We start from the raw sequence: 12,972 nt of genomic DNA on the forward strand, positions 1-12,972 counted from the left end.
ACTCAGGCTCCACAAAGAGGTCCTCTGAAAACAACTTCACGATCCAAAATCACAAAATGCATGAGGAAACAATCTACCACAAGCAACAATGAACCCAATAGCAAGATCAGATCTCCCAAAACTTTAGCACACACAGACTGATTAAACATACAAAAGAAGTTTAAAATATGAGAAAAGGATAGAGTTGAAAAAACTACATACAACATCTAAAATGAAAAATGTGCCGGGCGCAGCGGTTCATGTGTAATCCCAGCACTTTGGGAGGCTTAAGGCGAGTGGATCATGAGGTCAGCAGTTTGCGACCTGCCTGGCTTCATGTAACCGTCTTTACTAACAATACAAAACTTAGCTGGGCATGGTGGTGCATGCCTGTAATCCCAGCTACTCAGGAGGCTGAGGCAGGAGAATTGCCTGAACCTGGGAGGTAGAGGTGGCAGTGAGCCAAGATCATGTCATTGCACTCCAGCCTGGGTGACAGAGTGAGACTTCGTCTCAAAAAAAAAAGGGGGTGGGGGAGGATATAAGAAAATATACCTGTATCTGCTCATTTGTGCAAAAGAAATACAGGTAACATAAAGCAAAAACTAAAGAAATTGGTTACTTGCAGGGGTTGAGTGGGAAAGAGGTGGAAAGAAGGGAGAAATGGGAGCTGGATGGTAGGGATGAAGAGGCAGTGACCCTTCTCTAATGACACCTTTTTGTATAGCTCTGACTCTTAGAGCCGCTATAATGTTTCACATATATGCCCCCCCAAAAAGCTAAAACTACAAGATACCACTACACACCTATTAGAATGGCAAAAATCTAAAACTGTGACGAAACCAAATGCTGGTGGGGAGGTGGAGCAATAGGAACTTTCATTCATTGCTGGTAGGAATGCAAAATGGTACATCCACTTTGAAGACAGTTTGGCAGTTTCTTACAAAACTAAACATATTCTGACCTAAGATCCAGCAATCATACTCCTTTATATTTACTCAAATGAGTTGAAAACTTATGTCCCTACAAGTTGCACACAGATGTTATATTAGCTTTATTCATAACAGCCAAAACATGGAAGCAACCAAGATGTTTCTTCAGTAGGTGAATGGATAAACTGGGTAACATGCAGTTTCTGCCTTCTCTGTCAAGAGTACTGCTCTGAGAACAATATATATAAGGAAGATAATCTAACTGGAGAACAAAAGGCCATAAAGAAGAGAATGGAGATGGCCAACAGCCACCACCAATTGCCAGATATATGAAGGAGGCCATCTTGGTACGTCTTGTGCAAATTCTATCAACTCATGAGTGAGCCCAGGTAATCAAGCAGAGGAACTGCCCAGCTAGCCCATGGGACTGTGAGAAATAAACTTCTGTTGTTTAAGCCAGTTATATTTACATCTATAAAAGAGAGGTGCTGTCTTGTAATAGAAAATCCATGGTATTGACTTTGAACTGGTTGGCGAGCAGAAGCTGGGAAGGCAATGAAGAGACTGCTGGTGAAGGCTGGAAGAGCAGGGAAGAAACTGCTGTTGGAATCTAGAGAGAAGCGAACCTTGTTAATCAGTGGCAGAATTAAGTGGCAAAATTGTTACCTGTAGTAACTTAGAAGATAGAAAATATACCCAATGAAGCTGTAGATACAGCTCAGGAGGTTTCCAGATGGAATGCAGAACAAGATATCAACTGCTCTTTAAAATTATATGACAAAGTATGGAGAGAAAATCAAATAAAATGAGGAAAAAAACGGCCCAGTTTGTAAGCAAAGTTCAGAGATAATGTAAAGATCCTAGGATGTGCTGGGTTAGAAAATAAAACTTTAACATTTTTATTCTTTCCTGCCAGCAAAAGAGTCTCATAGTAAGATATGGCCTCAGCATAAAGATCCAATCAGGCTAGGCACAGTGGCTAACGCTTATAATCCCAGCACTTTGGGAGGCCAAGGATGGTGGATTACTTGAGCCCAAGATTTTGAGACCAGCCTGGGCAACATGATGAAACCTCATCTCTATAAAAAAGAAATGCAAAAAAAAAGTAGTCGGGCATGGTAGAACATGCCTATAGTCCCAGCTACCCAGGAGGCTGAGGTGGGGGCTCACTTGAGCCTGGGAGAAGGAGGTTGCAGTGAGCCATGAATGAACCATTACATTCCAGCCTAGGTGACAGAGCGAGACCCTGTCTCAAAAAGAAAAAAAAAAGTATGGTTGTATAACCCTTTATTAAGACTCAAAAGTATTTAAGGTGGTACATAATATAATAGGCCCTCTCAGCTTGACAAAACAGTTTCTAAGAATGGCAAGGGCATTTTCCCACAGAAGTCTGAGCCACTCAAAATAGAGAAAAGTTTGTTTGAAAAATAATGGATGTGGGCCTGGTGCGGTGGCTCATGCCTGTAATCCCAGCACTTCTGAAGGCCGAGGCAGGTGGATCACAAGGTCAAGAGATCAAGACCATCCTGGCCAACATAGTGAAACCCCGTCCCTACTAAAAATACAAAAATTAGCTGGGCATGGTGGCATGTGCCTGTAGTCCCAGCTACTTGGGAGGCTGAGGCAGGAGAATTGCCTTAAACCTAGGAGGCGGAAGTTGCAGTGAGCTGAGATCATGCCACTGTACTCCAAGCCTGGTGCCTGGCAACAGAGCAAGACTCTGTCTCAAAAAAAAAAAAAAGGAATGGATGTGGCTTTTGAAACATGGAATGAATCCAGGCAGATTCACAAGAAACCCATGAAGCTTTTGAGATAATCATGTCATTGAGAGTACCACAGGCTTGAACTGGTGACACAGTTCAAAACAAAAAGAAGCCTCTGGGGCCCCAATATCCTATAGTCAGGAAATAGGCTGCAAAAGCTACTCAGCTGCAAACACGGGCATTTCTTAGGAAAAGGAAGGAATTCTCAGAGAGCAGAGCCAAAAATTCAGGTAGCAGAGCCAAAGCCATGGAGAACAATGGAATAGGAAGCCACCAGGAATAAAATGAGACCCTAATCAAGGAATATTTACCTCAGAATAGAGGCCCCGGTAAAATGTGACCAGCTGGCTTTCAGAATTGCTATGGACTAGTGGCTGCCATGCACCTCCTAGTCCACTTCGTTTTGTCTCCTGTGGTTATTCTGTTCCTGTCTCACCACTTGTTTGTTGGGTGTGGGGGGTTGATAATGTATCTTTTGGCTGAATGGTCTCTGAATCAGAAAACAGACCCACCTGGTAAACCTGAACCACATCTGGTTCATGTCTTAAAATCCTAGACTTCAAGTGTGATGTGACAATCAGGATGAGATTTTGGGGGCACTGAGATAGAGATGTATTAGTAAATTCTCACACTGCTATAAAGAACTACCAGAGACCGAGTAATTTATAAAGAAAAGAGGTTTAATCGACTCACAGTTCCACAGGCTTAACAGGAAGCGTGACTGGGAGGCCTCAGGAAACCTACAATCATGGCAGAAGGCAAAGGGAAAGCAAGCACTTTCTTCACATGGTGGCAGGAGACAGCGTGAACAAGGGGGGAAGTGCCACTCACGTTTAAACCGTCAGATCTTGTGAGAACTCACTATCATGAGAACAGCATGGGGGAAATCCGCCCCATGATCCAATCACCTCCCACCAGGTGCAATTCAACAAGAGATATGGGTGGGGACATAGAGCCAATCCACATCAAGAGGTAAGAAGATCTTGCCTGTGGGAGGAATGTGAATAGTCTGTGACCAAATAGGAACTATGACAGATTAATAGCCCCAAATTCCTCCCATCTTAGTATGCACAATGGTGGAATCTATTTCTCCACATCATTTGGCCTGGGATGGTCTTGTAACTTGCTTTGATCAATACAATCTGTGCAAATTCTAGAGTCTGTTTCTCAAGAGGTCTTGTGGCTTTTATCTTTGCTTTCTGAGAATGCCATCCTGAGATCATGATGTAAGGGAGCTAGTCTAGTCTGCTGGAGGATGAAAACCATGTAAAACAGAGTCAAGGAATCCCATCTGATAGCTAGCATCAATTGTTAGACATTCAAGTTAGTATATCTTAGACATGCAATTCAACTGACTGTCCACCTGAATGTAGACACATGAGACCAGATGAATCCTGCAAAGAAACTTCCCAACCAAAACAATCATAAAAAATAAATTGTCACTGTTCTAAGTCACTTTGTTTTTGTGTGGTTTGTTATACAGCAGTAGATAACAGAAGCAACCCTGCTCTTACAGATCTTGCAGTTTAGTGGAAAAAATGACAAGTAAATCAGTAATAACAGTAAAAAGTGATGATCTTTATAAGAGGGAAGCATAGAAGTATGGGAGCAGATAGCAGGAAACTATAGCCTCCTTTACTGGGGAGATAATGGTTGAACAGAAGAAGGAACACCATCCCTGATATCTAAAAAGTAAGGTAGAGGGAATGGCATCTGCAAAGGCCCCAGGCTAGGAAAGAACTCAAGGAAGTTCAACATGGCTGTCACATCATGAGAGCTTAATTAAAGCTGGTTGGATGAATAAATGAATGAATATGTAGCAAAGCATCAAGGGTATGTAATCTTTAAGGATTACACTGTAAAGGAGATTATGGAATTATAGTCCAGAAATGTTTATAGTCATTTTATGTGTGTGTGTGTGTGTGTGTGTGTGTGTGTGTGTGTGTATATATATATATATGTATATATTTTTTTTTTTTTTTTGAGGCAGAGTCTCACTGTCGCCCAGGCTGGACTGCAGTGACGCAATCTCGGCTCACTGCAACTTCTGCCTCTCAGGTTCAAGCAATTCTTCTGCTTCAGCCTCCTGAGTTGCATGCCTGGCTAATTTTTGTATTTTTAGTAGAGATGGGGTTTCGCCATGTTGGCTAGGCTGGTCTTGAACTCCTGGTCTCAAGTGATCCTCCTGCCTTGGCCTCCCAAAGTGTTGGGATTACAGGCGTGAGTCAGCACACCTGGCCTGTAGTCATTTCATGTATACTTTTCCGTAATTGTTCTTGGCTAATGTGTGGCTTAATAATAATAGTTACTGAAGACCTATGATGAGTTATGGGCTATAACAAGTACTCTACATGAACTATTGCTATTCATAGCTACCTTGCAGTGTAGAAAGTATACCCTCACTTTTCAGCTAAGGAAGTTAAGGTTCAGAGAAACAGACTAAACTGTCCAAGCCCTGAAGTCAGTAATCATGAAGTTCCAGAGCCCCTTTCTGACAGAGTGCATAAGATCAGGGCTATTTTCATAAAAATACTAAGCCACTATTTGTCTTTTTCATTGTGTTGGCATTTGCACTTAGATTTTGGGAAAGCTCCCACCATTCTCTAGCTTTCAAGAATAGCTCAGTGTGTTTAAACTGCTTTGTGCAAACAACAGGGTTCGTGCTGCACACCTTTCCTTCTGGGAGTCTGGAATTTTGGCATATGCTAGGTAGAGGGTAGCTATGTGACTGACTCCAGATAAAAATCCTCGAGTTCTAGATTCACATGAGTTTTCTTTGTCAACAAAAGGTTGTCTGACTGGTTGTTACAATTTATTGCAGAACGAATTAAATGTGTTGTATGTGGCTCCACTGGGAGAGGGCTGTTGGAAGCTCGTGCCTAATTTCCTCTGGACTTTGCTCCATACACCTTTTCCTCTGCTCAGTTTGCTTTGTGTCCCTTTGTTATAATAAACCACTATATGCTGAGTCTCCCTAGTAAATCCTCCAACATCACCAAACCTGGGGTAGTCTTGGGGGTGGCGATTCCTGGCACACAAGTAAACTCCAAATAGGATAAACTGCAAAACCCATGCCAAGACACATCATATTAAACTTCTGAAAGCTAAAGATAAATGTTAAAATCTTGAAAGCAGCCAGAGAATAATGACCTATTACCTAGGACCATTAGTGAGAAGTACCAGTTTGAATCACAGTGGTTTTCTCATCTGCAACCATGGAAGGAAGAAGGAAATGGCACAGTATTTTTCAAGTGCTAAAAGGAAAGAACTGCCAACCACGAATTCTGCATCTGGCTCATGATTCTTCAGGAATGAAATAAAAACATTCTCATACAAAGGAAAACTGAAATAATTTTTTACTAGCAGACATACCCTTAAAGATTGGCCATAGAAAGCTCTTCATAAAGAAAGGAAATGATACACAAATCTTAGAGCATCAGGAAGAAGAAACAACAGAAGGGCAGAAATATGGGTGCAGACAATGTCCTTTTCTTTGTGAATTTTATAAATTGTATTTCATGATTGAAAGAAAATTTATAACGCCATCCGATACCTAGGCAATGATACTTAAAAGTGGACAAGACAAACGGAAGCGAGGTTTACACATCTCACTCTCAAAAAGAAAAGAAAAAAAATCATAATCAAGATGGAATCCTAAAATCTGCTGAAGTAACCTGTAGGAAGGGGGAGAAAAAAGCGAAAGAACTGAGAACAAGAGGAAACAAGTACAAAACAAATCATAAAGTGGTGGTCCTAAGTGCTAATATAACGATTATTTTAAATGTACTTGGTTTAAACACAGCAATCATAAGAGCCCACAGTCCATGGGCTGGCAGCAGATGACAAAGGCAATACACCTACCGTTCGGCCTTCTGGAGTTTGTTCCCTGCAGATCTGAGGAAACATGCTGCTCCTTCTGAAGGGCTCTGCCTAGAGACCCTCCTGGCGACCCTCTGCTGTCTTTTGGCTCAGGCCCCTGGGTCACATTGCCAGCAGGAGGCTGCTTGCTGGGGGCCCGGCTCTGCCTGCTGGGCGCATCCTGGGTGCTGGTCAGACAGAGAAGGGCCTGGGGTCTGCAGGAATCTGGGCTCTGCCTTCCTTTTTGCTGTTCTGCCTCTTTTCGTTTGTTTTCTTCCTCTCGCTTTCTGCAAGCAAAGCCAAAGAGGAAGAGAAAAAAAATTTAAAGAGCATCACCTGCTTAAGTGTCTCTGTGTGAGATCTAAATTTTAAGAGGAGCTACTACATCACAGGAACTATTTGGAAATTCACATTTTTCAAGAGCAGTCTTTTCTCCAGATAAAATAAAAACTCTCTCTTTTAAACCAGGCCTTATAACCCAAAAGATGATGGAGCTGAAAAGTTTGTAGATCAGTTTTGGTGCTGTTGAAACATATAACAGATAACCAGGTGACTTTTCTGTACGGAACATAACACATTTCCACGGCTGTATATGTCCCAAGCTTACGTGTGATCTTTGGAGCTACCTGTAACTCCATTTGTCTTCTCCTGTTTCAGAAAGCACACCAGAATGCTACTGAAAATGACAGTCATAGGGATAACCTTGAATCTGCTCTATTCATTTGAAAAAGCCCACTGGCAAACCTTAATGATCATATAAAAAGTCACTTGCAAACCACTTGCAAGTGATTAAAACACACCTGTGGGTTGCAATGCTGCCATTGAGAGCTCTAGCTAATGAGTCAAATCCACTCATTTTACAGATGACGCCCAGAAGGTAGGGTGATTTTCAAAAAGTCACACCTAAGTAGCTGGTGGCAAAGCTGGAACCCTTGGGTAGCAAAAGAACAGATAAGGGTTGGGCAGGAGGGGCCTATCTAAAGACGAGTAGCAGGATGAGGCAGGTGGGTCTGAGGTAGCTCAGAAAGGTAGCGTAGGCCCCTAATTCAGGACAAGGGGCTGAGTTAGGGGCAGGATTTGTTTGACCACTGTTGTTAATTTGTAGGGATTTCCAAAGGAAAGACAGGAGGAAAAACACTTAATTTCTGAGTATCTCTCTGCAGGGTACTGAGGATACAGAAATGACGACCACAGATTTCAGGTCCTTCCCTGAGGAATCTTCTACCCAGAAGGGAACAGCTAGGAAAACAAAATAATTTATAATGGAAGAAATGTTGTATTTTGTATTTATTCATTTATCTTTTTAAAGACTTTAAAGACAGGGTCTTTTACTCAGGCTGGAGTACAACGTGCAGTGGCACTTTCTTAGCTCACTGCAGCTTTGAACTCCTGGCTCAAGTGATCCTCCCACCTCAGCCTTCCAAGTGGCATGTGCCACCATACCCGAATAATATTTAAATTTTTTGTAGAGACTGGGCGGGGCGGGGGGGGTGGTCTCGCTTTGTGGCCCAGGCTGGTTTTGAACTCCCGGCCTCAAGCCATCCCCCAGCTTTGGGCTCCCAAGGGGTTAGGATTAGAGGTGTGAGCCACTGCACCCAGCTGAAAAAGGACTTTAGGTCTGTGTTCCTCACACTTTATTGGGCTGAATCACCTGGTGTCTTGGTAATTATGGATTCTGACTTAGAAAATCTGGGGAGGACTCAAGATTCTGCATTTCTAACAGACACCCAGGTGATCCAGGTGTTAGTCTTCTGGCCATACCTTGAGTAGCCAGGCTTAAGAGCACAGGAAAGTCTAACATGGACTGTTAACTATACCACTAGACGGAATGAAATGTACAATATGAAATGTGATTCTCCACAATGACACCAACTTTTTGTAAGATCCACCTTGCTCACACATGAGCTTGCCTTCTTTATAGGCAACCTGACAAGTTGCAGGGCTAAGGTATCAGACACGGAAGCATGAGACACGGCAGAGGCCCTAAGCCTCCAAGCAGTCACAGAACCCAGATTGCCATAGACCACGGCATTTGAAGCAAAGCTCATTTAGACCTCAAGGGACAGGAAAGCCCCAGCTGACAGATATCTGGGTTACACTTTCATTTAAAACCTTGTCAACTTGTTAAATTCCCCTTCTGAAGATCTTTCTTCCTATATGGAGTAGCCCATGATCTGAGGTCCAAGCTTGCTTATCTAATAGTTTTCCACTGAGTCCCATTACCTAGAGCATGGCCAGATGGGTCGTGCTAACTCCTGTACAGCTCTAATATTTTTATTTGACGCTGGTTTTGTGACATCTTTGCCACCTGCTGACGGCTGAGCGTGCTGCACTGCGGTCTATAGGCCAGCTGGACAGCCTGCCATCTCGGAGCCTGAGATTCATATGAATGCAGTAGGTGCCATTTCAGTGTGATCTCTCTGGGACAGGGCTGCTTTTCAGAAGAAGGTGGAAGCATCTGGGTAGCTGAAGTGCTGCTAATAGATTTAAAGGCCTTGCTCCAGGAAGGCAGAGGAAGTGCTGTGCTTTTTATTAGCACCGATGAGCAGGGCTGTTTTAAGACAATGATATTGGCAACCACATGTGGGTGGTTGTCTGGGTTGGCACCTATATGGATCTCGCTGCCATTAAGGGGGACTCTGAGATGATAAATTAGACTTTGTTATTGAGCAGTCTCCTCTTTCTTTTTAGGAAACCAAATAGCTCTCTTGTTCAGTTCCCAGAAGCCTCTCAGTAGCCAGCCCCGGAGCAAACCTTATCACTGCAGACCTTTCTGGGCCTTCAACAAAGGCAGCCACTTGACAAACAGGGGATCCAGCCTTTTAAAGGGATCAGGACATCCAGAAAGCAAGAGGGCTTTGGCTTCTGGAGATTTCTTTGGAGGGCTTTGGCTTCTGGAGATTTCCTTGGAGGGGGGATTCCTTTTCATTTTGGTAGAACTAAGTAAGGAGAATTGGGAGACAGAATGTAATCATCTGAATGTATAATTAGCCCCTGGTCTTATAATTTTTTAATTGATTCATTTTATGCTAAAAAACATCTTCCAGGTGGCACATGGCCCACGACTGTGAAGTTCTTCAGAGCAGTGGTTCTTGATGTAATAGCAGTGATCATTGGGAAAAAAAAAGGGGGTAGGATTACAACTGGAAATTATGCATAACCTGTATCCTATTTTATCTAGATTGCTGTCTTAAAAATAAAGCAGCAGCAGCAGCAACAACAACAAAAACACATACAATTTAGCTCCTGAGAGTTGAATGTGACCCCACGTATGTGTCTCTCTGGGGAAAAGGTCCAGAACCATTGCTTATAGTTAAAGAGTTTGAAGAAACCTCAGTTTATTGAGGGTGATGCCCTCATTTGGTAAATAACAGGCAGAGGGTAAATGACATACCCAAGGCTACATGGTAAAATACAGACAGAGCCAAGATAGAATTCAGCTGCTTTATCTCCTGGTAAAATTGATCCCAATGACAGAATTGTTTTTAAAATTTTTACCTAATCTTCTTCCATTATTTAATAAATTAATTGGGTCATATGAAGAAGCTGGAGATGCACTTCAAACTAACCATTAGCAACATTTAAAAACAAGCTTTCTTTTTAATTTTTAGAGACAGGGTGTCACACTGTCACCTAGGCTAGAATGCAGTGGTGCCATCATTGCTCACTGTAACCTTGAAGTTTCAGGCTCAAGCGATTTCCTACCTCAGCTTCCTAAGTAGCTAGGACCATAGGCACACATTACCAAGCCCAGCTAATTAAAAAAAAAAAAAATTGTAGAGACAAGGTCTCCCAAAGTTGCCCAGGCTTGTCTTCAACTCCTGGCCTCAAGTGATCCTCCCACCTCAGCCTCTCAAAGGGCTGAGATTACAGGTGTGAGTCACCGCACTCAGCCAAACTAGCTTTCAATGTAGTGTTTAGTCCTTAACTCTTAGATTCAATAATCGTCCTGGAATTTAAATGTTTTTTCTTAAGTTACTATGAAATGTCAAAGATCTTTACTCTTTAAGGCGACCTATGTTATAAAGATCTATTTTACTTGTAAAGTTTAGAAAAAAATATCAGAAAAAGAACCAATATTATTCTAGTTGATATGAAAAATTTAAAAAAGTTATATGACACAGCAAGCAACACTTCAGCAGGAAATTTATTAACATGGCAGAATATTAGTGGATAAAATAGTCCCACCTTTCTCCTTTTTTCCTACTCTGTGAAGAGAAATTGGCTAGACAATAGCTTCTAATGGGCTGCCAATTTAGTCAGTTTGGACTGTCTTTTTTAGAGCAATTTTTGCAGCTCTTCAGATGCTCACAGATAAAAAAGTGAGAGAGTCAACTGGAGATCAAATCTTCTGACAACATCTGTTTCAGATCCTGTGCTCCACAGGGTGAAGAGGGGTCTCTAGACTATGAGCTGATGGGACTAGGGCTGTCTACCCAGGGAAGAAAAAATTTACAGGACACAATGCTGCTTCACATGGCTGGAGGGCTATTATGGGGCAGAGATATTCCCCCAGAAACCCCTCAAACTAAATCTAACACCCACAGATAGCAATTTTTACAAATTACGAGCCTGCAGGAAAATTTAGCAAGGAAAGGGCTAAAAAGAAGTTGAGTGATCAAAAGATGGCTTGATGTACAGAGAGCTGATCAAAGCAGTAACTTTAATGACTTGAATGTACCATGGCTTCAGCATCTCAGGAGTGGATGTATCTGTTTGTGCAATACGGCACTCGACTCTGACCCTGCACAGTTGGAGTTATGGAAGTTGATATTTTTTCTACCCCACTATGTGGCTTTAAGTACTGCGAACTACAAGAGAGTTGTATTTGCTCACTTTTGACACGAAGAAATTAATTCTAACAGACAATGCAGAAATAGGCAGGCTCTTTCCCATCTCATGAATATTCAGGTTTCCATTGTCATGAATACAAGACCTACTGAGATCTAAGGGATGTGATTAAAATGCTTCTACAGAAAAGAGAAGCCTTGTTAGTGTGTCCTGTTGTACTGATTTAACCTGGCTTTGACTTAATGCTGCCATTCTAGTTCATAGTCCCGGTGTAGGGTAGGGACCAATCAATATTTGTAACTTTCTCAAGGATTTAGGAGAACACTGGTGTGCTCTGTTCTGCTAGTTTTGAGAGTAATAGGAAGTGTTACTGAATTACATTATAGAACTGATAATGGTAGCTTGGCACCACTCTCTTAACAACGAATGGAATCAACAGTGGCATAACTGAATGAGCCAGATGGTTATTCAATCAGATGGTTGCCAGCATCTGGGGACAGCTTCTAGCATGGGCTTGGCTGGTGAGAGGATTTCCTTGAACCAAGTAATGGTAGGTAGCTTGGCCTTGAGACTGATTCATGAATCATCTCTCTTCCTTACTAGCTGTGTGACTTCAGGCAGGCTAATTTTTGTGTGCCCATCTCTGCATCTATGAAATGAGATTAAGGACAGCTGCCATGTCTACTTTTTAATATTTATCTATATTTGTAATATCTAAAATCCACATTATTCAATGGGGCTTCCACTTCTTATGAGCATGTTTTTGGTTCCTAGAGACAAATTAACATCAACTATTTGGCTAAGCTTCCTTATATCTTCTAAGCAAGAAACAGGGTATTTTCCTGCAGTGGCTCTTCCCAATACTCTCTGAATTTGGCAGGGATAAGACTTGTAAACAGTTTGAGTCTACAAAATTTACAGAATCATGATTTCATGTTTAAGTACAGACAGCGGTGCGCCCCTTTGCTCTAGTCTTTAAAATCAGAACACAGACTGTCATAAATCTGTCAAATGACAATTTGCTCATGACCAATATTTGGGGGCTTGGAAAACCAAATGAATAAATATATAAAAGTGTCAGAGAGTGTTGTGAGAATAACTGGTACATACTGTGTTTGCTGCCTTGAGTAAGGCAAACAAGTTAAAGTTGTACGCTTACAGAGAGTCACAGTATAAGAACTGAAAGAGACCTAAGAGAATATTTGGTCCAACCCTTCCATTTGACAGACGGGAAAACTAAGGCCTACAGTGTTCAACAGCTTACATAAGATCTTAGACCCACTGTAGGGGAATTTACTAACATTGGTTTATTGAATGCTTACTATATACCAAACACTCTCAGGCACTGGAGATGTGGAGGTACGTAACACACAGTCCCTGTTCTCAAGAAACTGACAGTCGAGTTGGGGAACCAGACCCTACACTCCTGCCAACAGTGAGTTCTAGATGTGATGAGTGCTAAAGGAGAGGTAACCACACAGAACTATGGGAGGATGTGGAGGCAGTCACTAATTAAACCCAGGGGGAGAAAAAAGGCTACGTATGAAGAATGAGAGGTGTAAACTGAGAGGTTATTTCAGGCAGAGGGACAAGCATGCATGAGCAGAGGCTCAGAAGAGATCTCAGAAAACAGCTCCTCACATAATTTT

The 12,972-nt window shown here is 42.1% G+C and overlaps 1 protein-coding gene across 4 annotated transcripts in view; it reads right to left on the reverse strand.

Moving 5' to 3' along the window:
- Positions 1 to 12,972, reverse strand: part of INVS (inversin) — a 188,727-nt gene that overhangs the window by 11,455 nt on the left and 164,300 nt on the right. For all 4 annotated transcript variants that reach the window (XM_017527798.2, XM_017527796.2, XM_017527797.2 and 1 more), the window contains one exon: positions 6,536 to 6,819. In XM_017527798.2, coding sequence (XP_017383287.1) covers positions 6,536 to 6,819 — 284 coding nt within the window. The remainder of the gene's footprint in view (positions 1 to 6,535; positions 6,820 to 12,972) is intronic.

This window comes from Cebus imitator, unplaced genomic scaffold, assembly GCF_001604975.1.
Source record: "Cebus imitator isolate Cc_AM_T3 unplaced genomic scaffold, Cebus_imitator-1.0 Scaffold51, whole genome shotgun sequence".
In the NCBI taxonomy this organism is placed as follows: Eukaryota; Metazoa; Chordata; class Mammalia; order Primates; family Cebidae; genus Cebus; species Cebus imitator.